Source organism: Pristis pectinata, chromosome 23 (assembly GCF_009764475.1).
Source record: "Pristis pectinata isolate sPriPec2 chromosome 23, sPriPec2.1.pri, whole genome shotgun sequence".
Classification (NCBI taxonomy): Eukaryota; Metazoa; Chordata; class Chondrichthyes; order Rhinopristiformes; family Pristidae; genus Pristis; species Pristis pectinata.
In genome coordinates this window covers 8,373,246-8,393,921 of record NC_067427.1, presented here as the reverse complement: position 1 = coordinate 8,393,921, position 20,676 = coordinate 8,373,246, and the positions used below count along the sequence as shown (strand labels likewise).

Genomic DNA, 20,676 nt, shown 5'->3' with positions numbered 1-20,676 from the left:
CACGACAAACGCACAAGCAGAACGGCAAGAAAGGGGAGAGGAAACAAACTGCTGGAGGAACTCAGAGGGTCGAGCAGCATCTATGAAGGCAAAGGGCTGGTCAACGTTTTGGGTCGGGACCTTGCATCAGGACTGAGTGTGTGGAGGGGGAGAGAGCCAATACAAAGAGGTGAGAGGGAGGGGTGAGGCAGGGCTGGTGGGTGATAGGTGGATCCAGGTGAGGTGGGGGATGATGGGAAGATGGAGACACATGGGGGAGGGATCAGTAGAGACAGGCTGGAAGGTGGTAAGTGGAACCAGATAAGGGAGGGTGAAGGTAGAGTCTGGAGGTGCAAATAGATAAGGAAAAGAAAATGGGCAGGTGTAGCGAGGGGGAAATGTCTACAAGGTGAGAGAAGTGCTTGCCAATGGCCACCCCCCTTGCGAGGATTGCTGCTGGGAAACCACGAAAGGCAGGAGCTTGCAAAGGTTTATCTCAGGAAAACTCCTCGCCAACACATTAGCAGGATCAAGAGTTATTCGTGTTAGGTGTGGTTCTGTGGCCAGCACTCTCACCAACGTCAGAAGGTGGGGGCTTGAGTCTGCGTCCAGGGACTCCAGCATAAATATCCAGGCTGATCCTAAAATACAGTACTAAGGGAACGCTGGGCAGTTGGAGGTGCATCTTTGGGATTAGGCATCAACTTGAGGCTCTGACCGTTCCTCAGGTAGATCCCATGGTGCTAGTTCAAAGAAGATTAGGGAAGTTAATCTTGGTGTTCAGACCAATATTTATCCCTCACTCAAAAAACCCCACTAATCTTGCCGTTAGCACAAAGACTGTTGGGCACAAATAAGCCATCATGTTCCCTACATTACCACAGTGACCACAGTTCACAAGGACACTCACTGGGGTAAAATGTTTTGGTGGTTTATAGATTGAACTTTGGGCACAGAAGTAAGCCACGCATCCCTCTGAATCTGTCCTCCTGTTCCGTGTGATCATGAGGGTGAAGTGTGGACTGCAGACTCAGGGCAGAAGATAGCCCTTTGGCTTGTGATGTCTGTGTTGAACATGATGCCAATTTAGCCTAATCCCTCCTGCCTGCATGTTTATGTTCTGAAGGGTTGGATAGGTGGGTGGTTTGTGAGATGGTGCACTTCTTTTGCCATTTACACAAGGCTTTTGTGTGCTCCCAAAGAACTCAAGGTTCTCAATACCATCCTGAAAGCCTCTTCCCCACTTCAAGCCATTGTGGGTCAGAGATTCCCAGGAATCAGTGGGGATGTTCCTCAAGCAGGCTTTGAGCACATCCTTAAACCTTTCCCTAGTGGATATATTCTCCCAGGAGATGATGGTGAACATTGCAACCGCATCCCTATGGAGACACAATGCAAAATGGCTGTCACTGCCAACACAACATCATCTTTAATCTGAATGGCTCCGACCTCAAGCATAAGATTTGCTATCAGAATGAAAGAGCCAGATCACGTCCAACTGACATGACATTCCACTCTCAATGAAGGGGTAAAGCCCAGTGATCAATTTAAACTAAACTGAAACATACACAAAACCATTAGGAGTTTAAGCAGACCATCAAGTGCTACATCAAACACTTAATAAACGCTAAACCCAAGCTTCATCGTAAATTATTGTTGGCAGGGATATTGGTCTCTGATTACATGCACTTTCTTTAGAAATGGGCAATATCCACATTTTCCTTTTCGTCCTTCCAGCATTTTCTGGTTTTATTTCAGATTTCTGGCATCCACTGTATGTTGTGTCCCTCCTTCCCCCTCACTTGTGCTTTTTCTTTTTGTAGGGAAGATGGGACTGAGTCAGATGGGATGCAAAGTGTTTGACAGAGAGGAAAGCTGCGGCAACAAAACGTGCACTCTTAGTTTCTCCTGCTGGCTAGCTCGCCGTGACCCAACCAGTTCACGCCAACCAAGGTTCCCATCTAAGCTCTCCAATAAACTCCAATAATCTGGCATCTGATTGTTTGGAAATCCTGATGGTCCTGGGTCACTCATCAGTCCGGAATGTGAGACAGAGCCTGGGATGGTGGGGGTGGGGGTGGGGGTGGGAGGGATCCAGAGTGCAAGCAGAGTGTCCAGAATGTGGGTATCCAGAGTGCTTGTATATTTCCCACTCCCTTTAAACTCACAGGGTTCTCTGGAAAATTTAGAACACTACTGTGTAACACGAAAGAAATGGAAATAAAGATGTATTCAGGTCTTAACAGGAATAATATCCAAAAGTCTGGAAAATTGACTAGTCCGGCACCACCAAAGTCCCAAAGCTGCCGGATTATCGGAGTTTTACAGTCTTCCCAGAATAAAGGACTGAAGATTCTTCTTGGAGTCCTACCTGCACGAGATTCTTGTAATCTGTAACTTTGAGGTATTATATTGTGTTTCACATTCTAACATTAAAGGGTGCTTTGAGTATGAGCATTAGGTGTTTGTTGGGGGCTACTCACATGCTTCCTCTCGGAGGCTCTCAGTGACTTTGCAGTGTAATACAACAGAAGTGATCCAGAGAGAATGATCCAGTAGCGAGTCCATGATGACAACTGAGAGGAAATAAAAGGTTCTTCAAAGTAAAACCAAACAAACAGGCACCATGACCCCTGGCTGACGGCGTGTAGGTTGGACCTCAGCCATCTCCCCTCCCTCCGTGGTTCCCATCTCCCCATCCCACCTCCCTTATTTGGTTTCCATCATTTTCGCCCTCCTGTCCGATCAGACTCCATCATCTGCAGCTCTTTGTTGCCTCCACATATCGCCTCCCAGCTCTCGCTATTTCTGCTCTCCCCTCCTCCATCTGCCCATCACCCCTCCTCACCTGGATCCACCTATCGCTTGCCAGCACTTGTTCCACCCTTCCCCTCTTTATCCTGGCTATCTCCGCTCTACCTTTGTCCAGGTGGTCTCGACCCAAAACTTTGACTGTCCATTTCGCTCCACAGATACTACCTGACCCGTTGAGTTCCTCCATCATCTTGTATGTTGCTCCAGGTTCTAGTATCCCTCTTGTGTCTACATATTTAACCCCCTGCATTTCTGCGGAGTCTCTCTCACTTTCTGGACCCACACTAGAGAGTCCCACCCTGGACACCCAGTAGGTGAGATTCTCCCTGTGCCGTCAGTGAGAGGAATCTTCCCAAGACCCTCAATGATCATAGGAACTTAAGGTGAACAAGGAGACCATTCACGTTGGCATAAAGGGGCTACCCGGTATTATCCCACCTCCTAGCTCTCAGTCTGTAATCTTGTAGGTCATACCATACCATATGCCCATCTGAGTACCATTAGCGCATGTGGGGGGACTTCTGCTTCTACCAACCTTTAACACAAAGAGTTTCAAACCCTCACTGTCCGAAAGAAAAAAAAAAGTCCTTAAACTTATTGCCCCCTGCCAGATCTTTACCCATTTGCTGAAGGAAATGTTTCCTTCCCATCTACTCTTTCCAGGCCTCTCAATATTTCAACTACATCTTCCCATTAGAAAAAAGTGTGTGATGCAGTAGGTTGGAACAAAGCTGGGGTGGGGAATGTAAACCACCTGATTTAATATGGTCCATCAACCCGACAGAACATCAACCCATCAAATATTCATTCTCGTAAGAAAACAGAGAACACTACAGCAAAGGAACAGGCCCTTCTGCCCCTGAGGTCTGTACTGATCATGATGCCAAATGAAACTAATCCCCTGCCTGCACGTGATGCATATCCCTCCAATCCTGTGATAAGACTATTGAATGGTTCCCTTATACAATGAGATGGACTCTGACCTCACGATCTACCTTGTTGTGACCTTGCACCTTATTGCACTGCACTTTCTCTGCAGCTGTGACACTTTAATCTGTACTGTTATTGTTTTTACTTGTGCTACATCAATGAACTCTGTACTAACCCAATGTAACTGCACTGTGTAATGAATTGACCTGTACGATCGGTATGCAAGACAAGTTTTTCACTGTACCTCAGTACACGTGACAATAATAAACCAATACGAATATTGTGTCTGCCTCCATCACCACCTCAGGCAGCACATTCCAGGCACCCACCACTCTCTGTGTAAAAAAACTTGCCCCGCACATCTCCCTTAAACTTTCCCCTTCTCACCTAAAGCTATGCTCTCTAGTATTTGACATTTCTACCCTGGGAAAGAGACTCTGTCTACCCTATCTGTGCCTTTCACAAATTTATAAACTCCTAACGGGTCTCCGACGCTCCAGAGAAAACAATCCAAGTCTCTCCTTATGGCTAATACTCTCTAATCCAGGCAACATCCCGGCGAACTTCTTCTGCACCCTCTCCAAAGCCTCCACATCCATCCTGTAGTGTGGTGACCAGAACTGCACACAATACTCCAAGTGTGACCTAATCAAAGTTTTATACAGAAACCGCTAACATAACAATGCAGCTCGTTTGCATTGCATGTTGCATTCTTTATTTATCTTCATGGTAAAACCAAGCAGATTCTGTGGATGGCAGGCTGGAAGTGGAGGTCGGATTGCAAGGGTCAATGTTCTACCTTGTTCACTTCAGGCACTGCGTCTGAATGGGAAACAGTCGCAGACACTGAGTGAAGGTTTCCCTTCAACTTTTCACTTCCCTGCATTGAGCTGGTGGTCCAATCAAAGGAAGTGCATGCCTCTGCAATGATAAACTGAGTTTAAGTATCAGGAAACACAGGATGATGTGCAGCTGTTTGGTTTAGAAATTATCACAAGAGGGAGCAGCTGCCCCAATGTTCCTGACACTTAATTCAGCACAAAGCTCCGTTCTACCTGAAGCAGCAGCTTTCAGTGCTGGTGATCAAAATGGACTGAACTGTTCTGTTTTGGTTAATACTTTTTGACTTGTTTTAAGTTGTATGGTTGAGGTGAAAATCCATTTCTAATGCTAATATTGTGCTGAATATTATCCCAGAACTCAAGAGCCAGTGAGACTGCCAATCCCAGACCCTTTAGAGACAGGTTTAGTCATAGAGAGATACGGCAGGGAAACGTGCCCTTCGGCCCACTGAGACCATGCTGACCATAACCTCCCATTTACACTACTCCTGCATTCATCCTACTTTTATTACCTCTAATCCCAAGGCTCACTCCTGTTTAAATTATGAGTGTTCAAATCATATAACCAATCAACTTTAACCCAATTTATTGCTTTTGGGACACAGCGTCTTCTCTCCAGAAGAAAGTTATACTGCCGGCATCAAGTCCTTTTCTGGTGACTTAACAAACACATCCAGGTTTGGCTGCCTACTTGCTCCTAACCTGTGCATTTTTAAAGTGGTGTCCAATTCAACATAAACCCATGTCCAGAGTAAATAAAGACCAGCTTTCTCAATATTTTCTGTATCAGGAAGATTTCTAATAGGTTACCTTAAAACTAATTTGTCCACATCAACAAGACAGAAAAGGTTGGGAGCACCAGATGAAAAGCACAGTAATGTGTGCGTGCACCAGGCCCTGCCTCTGCTCTTTAGTTCTACTGAAGTGAATTGAACCAAACTTCAGTCTGAGAGTTCATTGTACCTATCCTCCATAAAGTGCTTAGTGTATGCCACACAGGGCAAATTTCTACTCCACATCCGAATTTTGCTCATCTTTCCTCAAAATAATACTGCATGCACAACAGTGTGGGCAGCAACTGGTTAATGTTTCATGCAGCAACAATTTGCCTTTTAACTTGCACTTAACCTTTCCAATAGTGCCTCAATGTCTTTGACCAAATAAAGGCTGTCCCTGGATTTCAAACTGGTTCCATTTTTACATGTGTCTATAAGTTGATTTTGTACCATTGTGACTAGGCAGGGGAAGATAATAAGTAAATGTTCATGTCAATTGGGCCTTGTCAACACCATTCATTACAATACTGTGGAGGTCTGGTTACCGTATTGAGTAATTTTGTGTATTTTCTGACCTCGACTTATGGACGTCTGTAAAAATGGAACCTGCTTGTTACCTGCGAATGGCCTGGAGTGGGAAATGAGCGGTGAATGTGATCACTCTGAGAGCTTGCACAGACTCAATGGGCTGAATGGCCTCCTTCTCCATCCTTATAGAACGTGAAATAACCTTTCAGTTCCTAGAGTCCAGGTAGAAGAGGAATTTAAGGCGATGCAAATTCCTGCCTTGGTGCTCATTAGCTTCAAAGGCTTCATACATGGGCTGAGAGTGATTAGCCCCAAGTCTGTGCCAACTCAAACAGCCGAACATTTGGATGACCCAATGAAGGGAACTAATAAGCAATCTGTTGATTACTTACTGCTGGCTTCTTGCCTTCCTTCAGCAAAGTTTTCCTTCTCAATGGCCCTTCGATAGTGATGGTTCCATTTGTACCACTTAAGTGGTAACTGCAGGTGTCTGTTGGACTGACAAGAGAAGAAAGGCAGTCAATGCAAAGATCCACAGTACAGAACAGAACCCTTCACCGCAGAGCATGGTCACTCCGACTGCAGCCCTCTCAATGTTGGGGGGGGGGGGGGTCAAGTCGGATTGGCCTGGCTCCTTATACATAACTGCACCGATGTTCAGGACTTACAGAAAGAGATGCGGTAAATACATGTGGCATGTTAGCAGGGAACAAATGGGGAACCAGCAATGTAGGGCTGAATGTGTGTTTGCCCCGTGCTGAGAAGGTATGGGTTCCCTGATGGGGACAGTTGGGTTGGGCAACAAGGTTCTCGGGCTGTGGACTGACTGTGGTCGGTTCCCCGTTTGGTTTTATTCCCGGCCAGACCTCCGCTTCACTGGTGGGCTTCCATCCTCGCCCACTTCCAGCAAGAATCCCAAAGATTTCAGGCCCAAGTTTGTGTTCCACTCTTGTTGAGAATATGTTAAATCACAGGCTGTGTCAACAAAAAACTGCAGAAGGAATGAAGTCAAAAAATAAACTGTTGCTGTTTTCCAGTTTGGGAACAGAAAAAACATTGGCCAGGGGTCTGATGGACTTTTTATTAAAAATATTTTTTAAGAAGTGCTGTTTGTAAACTGACTCCTAGTTACGGATTGACGTGATTTTAAAATTGTCAAACCCTCTCGGATCTCTCCCCTCCTTCTGACTGTAATCTCCTCTGGCCCTCTCTACTTTTTGTTATCTGTACTCCTCTAATTCTGCTCTTTTACCCATCCCGAAATATTACTCCTGTACCACTGGTGGCCATACCTTCAACTGCCAGGGTCCTGCCCTGAAACACTCTGCCTCTCCATGACACTGCTTACAAACTATTTCTTTGTCCAACGTTTTGGTCATCTGTTTTAACACCTCCAACCTGGCTTAGCGTCATCTTCACTCTGTGACGAATGAGTGAAAGAGAGGTGCCCACAGAGTAGAGCACAAGTACAACATGAACTAATAGGTCAGCGTTTCTCACACCGGCAAGCTCCTCTCCTCCCTGTCACAGCAACACAGGACAATCAATAGTAGAGCTGTTCTGGCAGAGAAAGTCCTCGGTGGGAGAAGTATGTGGCCCAAGCAAAGAGATGGCCCTCTGTCTTCAATCAAGTGGCCAAGTTTTTGGGAATTCCTTTACTACTGATCTCTTTTAGAACATGTGTGTTTGATTTTCTTTCCCATTTCTTGGCCACAATATTTGTGTTTGGTCTGTTAGTTTCCTTGGTTAACAAAACTGGCTTCAACTCCAATGGAGTTAGAAGGTTTGCTTGACGTTAATGTAGTCCACCTCCTGGTCCGTGACTTAACCACTTGCAGTCATGTAGGGTTTTACTCAGTGTCTGCACTTGTGTACCAATAGAGAGGTGAAAGGGAGAAGCTTCATCCCTGTCCAGTTTTTATCTAAATTTATCAGAGGGACAATGCCATAAAAAAGCAAATCTATTCTGCAAAAAAAAAGCCAAGAGATATCAGTCGATATTACCTCCCTCTGTCAAGAGCTCACAACTGTAATAACCACTTGGACAAGAGAAGGGAATTAAAAGGCTATGGAGCCCTCGTCAATGGGGTTTATTGAAGGACTGCCAAGAGAGGTTGCTGGAAGATATGGAAGATGTGACTGGTTTCACTGCAATGATTACGATGGACGACGACTCAAACTGTAAGACAAACTCCATCAGGAATCCAGATCTTAGTCTGGTCTCTCTCTGTTCACATCCTACTTACTGCAGAGAAACAGGCCATTCAGCCAAACAGCTCCATACTTCTCACCTCCCTCATTCCTTCATCTAACCCTATCAGTATAGAACATAGAACATAACAGCACAGTACAGGCCCTTCGCTTCAGCCTACGATGTTGTGCAAACATTTTATCCTGCTCTAAGATCTATCTAACCCTTCCCTCCCACATAGCCCTCCATTTCTCTATCATTCATGTGTCTATCTAAGAGTCTCCTAAACGTCCCTAATGTATCTGCCCCCACCACCTCTGCCGGCAGTGCGTTCCACACACCCACCATACCCTGTGTAAAAAACTTACCTCTGACATCCCCCCTATACCTTCCTCCAATCACCTTAAAATTATGCCCCCTCGTGTTAGAACATAGAACGTAGAAAACCTACAGCACATTTCAGGCCTTTCGGCCCACAAAGTTGTGCCGAACATGTCCCTACCTTAGAAATTACTAGGCTTACCCATAGCCCGCTATTTTTCTAAGCTCCATGTACCTATCCAAAAGTCTCTAAAAAGACACTATCGTATCCGCCTCCACCACCGTTGCCGGCAGCCCATTCCACACACTCACCACTCTCTGAGTAAAAAACTTACCCCTGACATCTCCTCTGTACCTACTCCCCAGCACCTTAAACCTGTGTCCTCTTGTGGCCACCATTTCAGCCCTGGGGAAAAGCCTCTGACTATCCACATGATCAATGGCTCTCATCATCTTATACGCCTCCGTCAGGTCCCCCCTCATCCTCCGTCGCTCCAAGGAGAAAAGGCCCTAGTTCACTCAACCGATTTTCATAAGGCATGCTCTCCAATCCAGACAACATCCTTGTAAATCTCCTCAGCACCCTTTCTATGGCTTCCACATCCTTAGCCATTTTTGTCCTGGGAAAAAGTCTCTGACTGTTCACTCGATCTATGCCTCTTATCATCTTGTACACCTCTATCAAGTCACCTCTCATCCTCCTTCTCTCCAAAGAGAAAAGCCCTAGCTCGCTCCACCCATCCTCATAAGACATGCTCTCCAATCCAGGCAGCATCCTGGTAAATCTCCTCTGCACCCTCTCTAAAGCTTCCACATCCTTCCTATAATGAGGCGACCAGAACTGAACACAATACTCCAAGTGTGGTCTGACCAGAGTTCTATAGAGCTGCAACATTATCTTGCGGCTCATGAACTCAGTACCCCGACTAATGAAGGCCAACACACCATACGCCTTCTTAACAACCCTATCGACCTGCGCAGCAACCTTGAAGGATCTATGGACGTGAACCCCAAGATCACTCTGTTCCTCCGCACTGCCATTAACCGTATTCTGCCTTCAAATATAACCTTCTATGTTTTATTCATTGGCATTGCTAGCAGGACAGAAACTGTCCCCTGAACACACATATCTGGCAGGACCTCTCATTGCAGAGGGTGGTTGAGAAGCAACTACATAAGTGGGTCCTGAATCAAGCAGAGGGTGGACAGGGTGGGGTTTTCCATCCCCTAAGGACATGGGCTTCCACAATAATGTAGTCACTTCATAGGCAATAGAACTGATATTAGCTTTTTATTTAATTACTTGAATTTAAATTCCTAGCTGTCATGGTGAGACTCAAACACATATTTCTTATTTATAGCCCAGGTCTTTGCTACTTAACCACTGTGCACTCCAGTTCCCTTCTCCCTCAAGTGTGGATCCTGCTGATCACCTTAACTATTCCCGACAGGAGCTCCACTGTCTTGCCACTCCAAGTAAAGCAGTTTCTCCTGAATTCCTTATTGGATTGATTAGTGACGGTATATGGTTACATGTTTCCTTTTACTGGGTTTTTCCGCAAGCTGAAACATCCATTTCACATCAAATCCTGTCAATTTTAAAAGACTTCTGGTAGGCCACTCCTGTCCTTTCTACCACCAACCTCTTCATCTGGGCCATGCCATCTTCTTGCAGCTACCATCAGACAGCAGGTACAGAAGCCCGAAGTCCCACACCACCAGGTACAAGAATAGCTACTTCCCTTCAACCAACTTCTTGAGCCAACCAGCACAACCCTAATCACTGGAGTTTAGCAACACTATGACCACTTTGATCACTTTGCACTAAAATGGACTTTATTTTTGTTCTATTTGTGTTCTTTCTTGTAAAAATTGTGCTTACTTTATGTTTTTCTTGTGAATGCTGCTTATCTGATGCTATGTGCCTGTGATGCTGCTGCAAGTTTTTCATTGCACCTGTGCATGTGACAATAACCTCGACTTTGACTTTGCTGCTGACTAGAAACCTCACAAGTCCATTAATCTGCACTTATTCCAAATGCCTCTGTGTTCTTTTTATGAGTCCAGAATGAAAGCTGCACTCCAAGTGTAAGACAACCAGGGCTCTATACAAGTTCAACATCACTTTGCTTTTTAAGTCTACCCCTTCAGAAATGATCTCCAGGACGTCTCTTAACAGTTAACCTCCATCAGTGACTCGTGTGTCTGTATCCGTTCAACACTCACACAATGGTCTCCCCTGCCTTCTACCTCCACCTGGTCTGTCCCTGTAATGAGAGCACGGTGATCCGATTTGGCTGCAATGTAGCTTGGAACAATTCTGTTGAAGTGTTCTGGCTCCTTCATTAAAAGCAGACTTTAAGCTTTAGGAAGGTTTGGTGGAACTTATTGGGCTCTCTCTCTAGAGGCTTCAACTAACAACATGGTGCATTAAAATTCAGTAAATCAAGCAATTGGAATACAAAGTTGGTATCTGTCAAAGTGCTGGTTGTTGAAAACAACCCACCTGGTCCACTGATGTGCTTGAGGTGAGGAAATTCATCATCTTTATCCAGCCTGGTCCATATGTGACTCCTGACCCACAATGTGTTGGCTTTGAGCCACCCTCTGAAATGGCCCAGCGAGCCACTCAGTTTAAGGACACTGGAGTGATAAAAGGCCAATGAATGCTGGACTGGCCGGCCGTCCCATAATGGAACAAGAAATGTAAATTTAGAGCAAAAAACTTCAGGAGCAGGAAATCTTAAAAAATAAGAGAGAGAATGCCACAAGTGGAGATGTTCAGAATGCAGCAGGTACCCAGGCAGCATCTGAGGGGAGAGAAAGTCAACATTTCGGGTCAAGGACCCTTCATCAGAACTGGAAAAATGAGAAAACAATTGAGGTGCAAAGAAAGGGAGGAATGGAGAGAACAAAGGAAATGTCTGCAATTCGATGGAGAGCGTAATATTTTGCTACTAAATGTGATAAATTCTGTTTGTTAAATCTGATTAGCAGGCTTCTGTACTAATAGTGATAAAACTATCAGTTTATTAGTTTAAGCAGCCAGGAGTACATTATGTCCTAATGCACAACACTTACAAAATAAACTTCAAAACTATTACTCTGATCTGCTTGCTTGTCTCCATTGGCTTCAAGGCCACTCACAGCTCACACTTGGCCCCCTCATCTTCAAACCCCTCCATTCATTTCCATTTGCTCTCTCTCTCTGCAACCTCAGGCAGCCCTACAAACTTCTGGCCTCTCACACATGATGAAGTGTCAAAGGAGAGTTTTCCTGTTTTTGAAGGTGCTACATCAATTCAAGGCCTTCACCCCAGCCCTCGAAAGGGTACCAAAGATTACTCTATACAAGGGGGCATGGCTTTAAAGTAATGGGTGGGAAGTTCAAGGGAGATGTCAGAGGGAGGTTTTTTACCCAGAGAGTGGTTGGGACATGGAATGCGCTGCCTGGGGTGGTGGTGGAGGCAGGTACATTGGTCAAATTCAAGAGATTGTTAGATAAGCATATGGAGGAATTTAAAATAGAGGGATATGTGGGAGGAAGAGGTTAGATAGTCTTAGGCGAGGTTTAAAGGTCGGCACAACATCGTGGGCTGAAGGGCCTGTATTGTGCTGTACTGGTCTATGGTTCTATGGTTTATTATGTGGTCCTTGAACCCTACTCAATGGGTTCATTGTGCTTTTCCTAGGCTGTGTATGATTAGTGGTCCCCGGCACAGTTTCAGGCTATCCAAGCAAAATGGACCGAGTGGACAGTCAAGGATGCTGTTAGCTGCCCGCTCGCCACGGATGTTGATCTGCTTAAGAATGGACGGGCAATCCATTCCAGGTCCCGAATATCTGGGAGACCAGTGGCTCATTGGGAGAACAACAACTTAGCCAACAGAACTCTGGCCAAGACTCAGCCTAAGCTGCAAGATTTTGGCAGGGTCAATCCGGCACGGATTGCCCGGCCATTCTTAAGGAGACCCACATCAGTGGAGAGCGTGCAGCTGACAAGCGGCGATTCCCACGTTGGGTGGGGGAACCAGGGTGAGCAGAGACTCCCGCCTTCTGCGTGGAAAGGTCTTGGTCTCTCCTCAAACCCAGGCAGATGGGCAGGACCAGGAGTGGGGGCACAGTGCTGGCAAGATGCCTTGATTGGCTAGATCTGTATAGAACATAGAACACTACAGCACGTACAGGCCCTTCGGCCCACAATGTTGTGCCAACATTTTATCCTGCTCTAAGATCTATCTAACCCTTCCCTCCCACATAGCCCCCTATTTTTCTATCATTCATGTGTCTATCTAAGAGCCTCTCAAATGTCCCTAATGTATCTGCCCCCACAACCTCTGCCGGCAGTACTTTCCACGCACCCACCACTCTCTGTGTAAAAAAAAACCCTGAGATCCCCCCTTATACCTTCCTCCAATCACCTTAAAATTATGTCCCCTCATGTTAGCCATTGTCACCCTGGGAAAAAGTCTCTGACTGTCCACTCAATCCATGCCTCTAAAGATTAGACTAGCCCTGTGGATTAGTCTGCAAATCAAGGAAACACACACTTTCTGTTTGCTTACAAACCTCCACAAACCCTCAACATAAAATATCACTTCCTGCTTTGCAGCGTCAACAAGCTAAAATAAACAATTTGGTTGTGGAATTCTATAAAATTCTTGGAACAGAATACTGAGATCATTCCATGGTTGTCGTGGTGACAAAAGTCCAGCTTGTCAATCTTCGGAGAAGTGCGCAGAGGTTTGCTATTAACCTTGCACTGCCCATCAGTAGAAACTGTAGAAATCTACAGAAGGAGGCCATTCAGCCCATTACATTTCAGGTTGGCCGAGAGAGCTACTGAGGATAATCTATATCTAATCCAGGTGCTGTATAAATGTGGTTGGGAAATTCTATCTCCAGCACCCTTTCAGGCTCTGGATTCCAAATCTGAATCCTTTGATTGGTGTTTCTGTGGATGGTGTAGAGGATAGGCACAGTGGGATATTGATCAGTTGCAGATATGGGCGGAGAAATGGCAGATAGAACTTAATTCGGCCAAGTGTGAGGTGTTGCACTTTGGCAGATCAAATGTCAAGGGAAAGTACGCAGTTAATGGCAGAACCCTCAAAAGCGTTGATGTACAGAGGGAACTTGGGGTCCAAGTCCATAGCTCTCTGAAAGTGATAGGGTGATAAAGACGGCATATGCTTGCCTTTATTAGTCGAGGCACTGAGTTCAAGAGTCAGGATGTTATGTAGCAGCTTTACAAAACTCTGGTCAGTTCTAGTCACCCCATTATAGGATGTGGGGGCTTTGGAGATGGTGCAAGAATTGGTTTTCCAAGACACTGCCTGGATTAGAGGGCATGTGCTATAAAGAGAGGCTGGACAAACAAGGGGCATTTTCTCTGGAGTGACGGAGGCGGAGGGGAGACCTGATAGAAGTTTACAAAATTGTGAGAGGCATAGATAGAGCAGACAGCCAGTGTCTTTATTCCCAGGGTCAAAATGTCTAATACCAGAGGGCATGCATTTAAGGTGAGAGGGGGTAAATTCAAACGAGATGTACAGGGCAAGTCTTTTTAACACAGAGAGTGGTGGGTGCCTGGAATGTGCTGCCAGGGGCGGTGGTGGAGGCAGATACAATAGAAGTGTTCAAAAGGCTGTTAGGTAGGCACTTGAATGTGCAGAGAATGGAGGGATATGGACCATCTGCCGACAGAAGGGATTAGGTGTCATTAACAATTAGTATAGCAGAACATCGTGGGCTGAAGGGCCTGTTCCTGTGCTACACTATTCTATGTTCTATGGCTAAAGTACGTTTTCCTCAACTCTATCTAATCCTGCCTTCGGTCTGTCTCCTGAGTCACGGTTCCCTCCGTTGAGGGTAATGAGTCCTTCCTGTCCACTTGGGGAATGTCACTTCAAAACTGTAGTGGTAGCAAATTTCCAGACGTTAGATCAGTGGATAGGAAAAACATTACTGTTGGAATCCAGCTTCAGCTCTGACTCGGTGGACAAGCACTCTTGCCCCACAGTTAAATGGTTGCAGCTTTGCCCAGCTAACTGCGTGGATGATACTTGAGTTGGAAATGTCCCAGTCCCCATAAGCGAATCGACACCACCCTTTGGGGCAGTGAGTTCCGGAGGATCAAAAGAATCCATCAAAATATACTTGGCGATAACTCACAGGAAGTTTTCAAATATTTATACTGAGCTTTTCAAATCCCCCTTCACAATGTTCCATAGCCAATGAAAGACTGCTGAATTTTGTCACTGCAGCCTCCTCTTCCTTCTGAGGCAGTCTCTCGGGATTGAGGGCGCCTGTTTCCACTCCAGTTGTGTGGGCTCTGAGGAGGCTGATGAAGCCAATATGGGGCAGGAGGTGTCTGATGAAGCAGATGGTTTGGTAGTTGGTACACCCGTATATGTTGGGTTCCCAGTTAAGAGTCTCAAAGTTCACAGAACCATCCAAAATGCTTTTTCTCCCTTCTCTCAAGGAGACCTTAAGCCTGTCCTTGAATGATTTCCTATCCTCCTGGTAATCTCCTGCCCTGATGCAGCTCAGAAAAGAGTGTGGGTTTTCCAAGTCTGACGTCAGCCATGCAAAGAACAAGACGACAAAAGAGACTGCAGATGCTGGAATCCAGAACAAAAGCAGAACGTTGGAAGAACTCAGTGGGTCAAGCAGCATCTGTGGAGGCAGAATGTGTAAACCGATGGTTTGGGTCAAGTCCCTGGATCAGGACCTGATTGAGCCTTTTGCCTCCGCAAATGCTGGTTGACCTGCTGAGTTCCCCCAGTGTTCTACATAGAACACTACAGCACGGTACAGGCCCTTCGGCCCACAATGTGGTGCTGACATTTTATCCTGCTCTAAGATCTGTCTAACCCTTCCCTCCCACATAGCCCCCCATTCCTCTATCATTCATGTGCCTATCTAAGAGTCTCTTAAATGTCCCTAATGTATCTGCCCCCACAACCTCTGCCGGCAGTCCGTTCCACACACTCACCACTCCATGTAAAAAACTTACCCCTGACATCTCCCTTATACTTTCCTCCAATCACCTTAAAATTATGCCCCCTCGTGTTAGCCATTGTCACCCTGGGAAAAAATCTCTGACTGTCCACTCGATCTATGCCTCTTATCATCTTGTACACCTCTTTCAAGTCACCGCTCATCGTCCTTTGCTCCAAAGAGAAAAGCCCTAGCTTGCTCAACCTATCCTCACAAGACATGCTCTCCACTCCGTTCTGTTTTTGATACAAATTACATGCGGTGCCCAAAGGAGCCAACAGGGCATAACTGGGGCCTTGGTGCTGGGGATGTTGGCCTGGGAGAGGGGGCAGTGTTATTTATTTGCTTACTCTGCCGTTGAATTCAGAGGAGCTCACTGGAAAGTTTGTGATTTCCTCCAGTGTTTTAAGGTGCCAGCTGTAGAAAACAGAGTGGATTAGGTGGTCGGTCCAATCCTCTTTGGCACCTGTCACAGCACTGGTGACACGAAGATCCTCGCAGTCCCTCCCTCAGACCAGCTAGAGACTGGACCTGGGATATTACCACAAGGTCGACCTCTGTCTGTTTGATAATGGTCAGAATAAAGTGTCTTTTTCTGAAGTCCGTTTCTCCTGGATTGGTTCTCCATTCAAGTTCTCTGCTTTCTGCAGGGTTTTCCCAACCTTCGAGAGCTTTCCTGTGCTTGCTTCTGCACAAATGCATTGACATCCAGCACTGTGAAGTGCCTGGGTTAACTCTAATCAGCCACTGTTGAAGAGCAGACGTTGTGCTTTCTGCAGCTTTTACCTCAGAGCATCTTTACATGTTGCAAAATTAAGAGAGGGGAACTCCCCTGGTCTTCATTGAAATACCTCAAGGGTTCAGTTCATCAGGATGATTCATTGGATTCAGTTTTCCCTACTCCTTCTTTGCCAACCACGCCTTTTCAGAGCTATGGAACCTTTCATTAAAGCTTCCTAGCAGCATCAGGACTAGGACACAGGCATGCGTTTTCTCAAGATTGGAGTAGAAATTCTCCTTGGCTTCAATCAGTTTTCTCTGATGGGGTGTTCACACTGATGACCAAAGCGTGTTGGAGGGTCAGGAGATATTCACTTATCCCACAGAGACACCAGACTCGCTCATTCACAAAGGTAAACCTACCTCAAGAAGACACCATTTTTCTTCTGGGTCTGCCCTTCCCAAGGAAGGTGTAACCATCACCTTGTTCTTTCAACTTTTAATGGTTCTAATGTAGGAAATGCCACAGCCAAGTTATGCACCGTAGGCCCCACACACAGCAACGATTTTAATGACCAGATAATCTGTTTTAGTGAAGTTGATTGTGGGATAAATAATGCCCAGAATCCTTCAACATAGTGACAGGGGACCTTTTACTTCTAATTGAGAGAATAGATGCAGTCTCTGTTGTGGGGGCAGATACATTAGGGACTTTTAAGAGACTCTTAGATAGACACATGAATGATAGAGGAATGGGGGACTATGTGGGAGGGAAGGGTTAGATAGATCTTAGAGCAGGATAAAATGTCAGCACCACATTGGGGCCTGTACTGTGCTGTAGTGTTCTATGTTCTATATTCTGTCCAATATTGGAACTGAAAGACACCTCCAATAGTACAGCGTGCCTCTAATACTGTACTGGCGTTCTAGCCTGGATGGTTGTGTTCAAGTTCCAGAGTGGAGCTTGAACTGATAACCTTCTGCTTCCAGCAGAAGCTCACTAGTGGTTTCCATATCCCGCAAACTACTAGTGAAACAGGGCGTACTATAATCGCAGTTTTGATTGGAGTCTCCCACTGGCTGTTAGTAACAATAAAATGTTCAGTCATTTAACATAACATTAAGCTACATCTTGAATACATTTACTGCATAATTGTTCCCACTGTTAGTATAAACGAAGTTTGGTTACGTTAATGGACTATGTTGAAGTCATTTATTTCAGGGTTTGACATTTCAAAACCAATGCAGAAAACAAAGGCATTCTTTTATGCACAATTTGCTGAAAGATACGGTTTGCATTGCTGGTGAAGAAATGTTGACGTAAACAGCAAGTCTGCTCAGTCTGGGAGCAGCATATCAGCATAACAGCAGTTACATGTCACTACAGCATGTTTCTTTCATCCTCAGCTGAGGATTCCCCTTCACTGCAGTTCCTCGAATCCTGGACTGAGTCCGTTCCATTCCTCACTCCTCCCTCCAGACTCGTGCTAGATTCCTCCTCAACGTTACTCTCAATGGATCATCTTCAGCCACTTCCAACGCAATGCCACCTCTCTCACCTTGCAGCGCTTTGAAGGACCATTTGACCTCGGTTCACTCTTCCATCTCCACCAACTGCAGCACCATCCCGTGCAACCGCAGGAGATGCAACGCCCACCCGTTCACCTCCTCCCTTCCTGCTCTCCAGGAACACAAACTCCTTCTGGGTGAAGCAGTGGCAGGTCTTTCAATGTAGCATCTCTGCTCAGAGTATGGTTCATTCTGCGTCGTGGAGACTTTACGCAGATTGGAGGCCACCCTGTGAAACACATCTTCACTTCACTTCTCCCTTTCACTATAACTCTGACTTCTCAGACTCCTCCAACAAGCTCAAAGGGAACCACATCTGAATGGGGCATGTCTACAACCACCCGGGCAAGTCTGCTCTTCCAGTTTACACTCCTCCACACCCACCTTTGGGATCTTCACATCCCACTACCACCCCGTTGGGCCATGCACTATCGTCTTCAATTAACCTTTCCTGCCATCGACCCCCCCAGCAGGTATCCTCTATTCTCAATTCGGAACTTACAGCAATCTTTCTTCATCTCTAACTTCTCCCAGTTCTGATGAAAGGTCAAACTGAGCATTAACTCTGCTTCTCCCCCCACAGACGCTGCATGACCTACCTGGAATTTCCATTATTTTTCTGTTTTATTTCCAGAATCAATCCATTGCGTGATGTATGTGACTTACCCTAGTTAAGAGAGGCCTCAATTTCAGCTTTAGTTCTACGTACTTCCCATCCAGGGAGCAATCATCGTGGACAATTTGCTATCTGGAATTATTATTTTAACCTACAGTTAAGCTATATCATTACAGCTGATTTTAGTTGAGTAAAAACAGCTTAATGTCTTGCATCAGCCCGTACACTTTATACTGGTGGGAAATCCATTTGAATTGTGAACCTTTGCAACAAGTGGATAAAATGATGGAATTGAATTTGTTTTAGTTGGCACTGAGCCACATGGCCTTCCTGCACAAGGATACGGAGGGAAGGCAACGAGATAATATTAACCTCTTGCGGTTCAGTAACGCAAACACTACAGTGGAAGGTGAGGCAGGTAGATGATTCTGACAAGGAGTGTGCACTTGAATCAGAGACAGCAAGAAAGCTCGGCAGCTTGGGGTGAAATCGCGCTGCAGATTCCAGTCAGCGCGCCTCGTCGGGAATGCCACACTGGGAATAAGAAGACAAGGAAGGGAAGGGGGCAGGTGAAAGCAGAGGAAAGTTTCTACTGCTCAGTGGGTGGACTTTGCATGGAAGTTTGATCATGGGTGAATGGGCTTCCTATTGACCAACAGCCAGTCACTACAAAGGCTTAGATGTGCAGATGAATATCGTTGGATGTGGTAGCAAAGAAAGTCTCTTTCATTTTAATTTATTCAGTCACAGAATGTGGACGTCAGTGGCATTGCTGGCATTTATTCTCCATCCCCAACTGTCCTTGAACTGAGGTTAAGAGCCAACCGCAATGATGGATCTGGAGTCACACAACAGCAGAGAAAGGACGGCAGATTTCCTACCTTGAAGGACATCACAAGACTCGGTGGGTTTTTACAACGATCGGAATCCCTTCCAGGAGGTGGGCCACCAGCAGTAGGATTGGGAGCTTTTGAGACTCAGGTATTTCTACAATGGTTGAACCAATACCTTGCTCCTAAAGCCCGACTGTAATCAGTGTGTAGAACAACACGAGCAGCCAATTGTGCACCACTGCATCTCTGTGACTGCTGTAAATTAAGAGGCAATGGTAACAATCATTGGCTTCCACAGGTGACTCTTTAGCCAATGGCATGGAGCTTTGCAGTCCAGTGGATATTTTAAAGCCACCTTGATGTCCACGTTTCTTCTTCTCTTCCTTCTCAAAAAGCGCCAACCTGATAAAAGTTATTTAATCAAACTTCGTCCAGAATCTGAGGACACTGCACTTAAATCAGCTTCTCTCTGTATTCTCAGTTTTAAAGATGGACCTCTGATGTAAGTGGTGCATCCTCATGTTATTATTTAATAATAGAAAATGAAGAACGTCAGGCTCCTCAGAGACTTAATGATACGAGCGCAAAAGGCTTTGACACACCTTCACACTCACCGCGGCTAATTTGGAGGAACACTGTGTGTACAAATGTATGGTTCACCAACGGCACAGATGAGTTACCAGCAAGATAGGAGCGAAAGCATCATTGACAAATAATATATACCGTATGCAGAGCTCCTTAAATATTGGTTGTAGGTTATTGCCAACAATCCCAATCAAGTCAACAATGTGCAATAAACATAGAACATGCTGGAAACACTCAGCAGGTCAGGCTGCATCTGTGGAGAGAGAAACTGAGTTCACGATTTAGGGCTGCAACCTTTTGTCAGATCAGCCTCTTTCCCAGGACTGCTGTTGGGTCTCAGACCTCAAATCTTAACTCTGATCCTTCTTTCCCCATAGATGTGTCCTGCTTCCCAGCAGTTCTTGTTCTGGTTTCAGATCTTCAAAAGTGTACATGGAATAGGGACTTGTAATCCACTGCCTTACCAGTGGGTGGGTTATCAGTAGAAAGACCAACCATCAGAATTTTTTTTTTCCCAATTCAACAGTATATATTATTAGTAATAACAGACACTGTGGCTGTCCTCAAGGTAAGCAGACCCCTGTGAATCACTCGATTTGTTCCAACGGCTTATAATATCGAACAACTCACCTAATTTATTGCCTTGAGGTCAGTTTCATGAGTCTACTATTGAGCATCTGATCTATATTTTGAGCTCAGCACTCTGGATTAATCTTGGGTAATTTTAGGTTTCGCAAAGACAGAGGGGGTCTAAAGCAAGCCAATAAAATGGAGAGAAAGTATCCCCCAAGAAGCTCTGCGATGCACCCGTTCAAAAGACAATCACTCTGTTTGAAGAGGTACTATTATTCCAGGGAGCCAACATTTTAATGCCAATTCTATACTCAGCTCAAAACATTCCAATGCCCTGATAGAGCACAAACTGGAGGAGCTCTGGATTGAAGGACAGACATCATTCGGGCAGATCACT

At 45.6% G+C, this 20,676-nt stretch overlaps 1 protein-coding gene across 3 annotated transcripts in view; it reads right to left on the bottom strand.

Moving 5' to 3' along the window:
• Positions 1-20,676, bottom strand: part of LOC127582257 (ras-specific guanine nucleotide-releasing factor RalGPS1-like) — a 636,204-nt gene that overhangs the window by 10,084 nt on the left and 605,444 nt on the right. For all 3 annotated transcript variants that reach the window (XM_052037419.1, XM_052037422.1, XM_052037421.1), the window contains 2 exons: positions 6,262-6,367; positions 2,463-2,555 (listed from right to left, as the gene is read on the bottom strand). In XM_052037419.1, the coding sequence (XP_051893379.1) occupies positions 2,463-2,555; positions 6,262-6,367 (199 nt within the window). The remainder of the gene's footprint in view (positions 1-2,462; positions 2,556-6,261; positions 6,368-20,676) is intronic.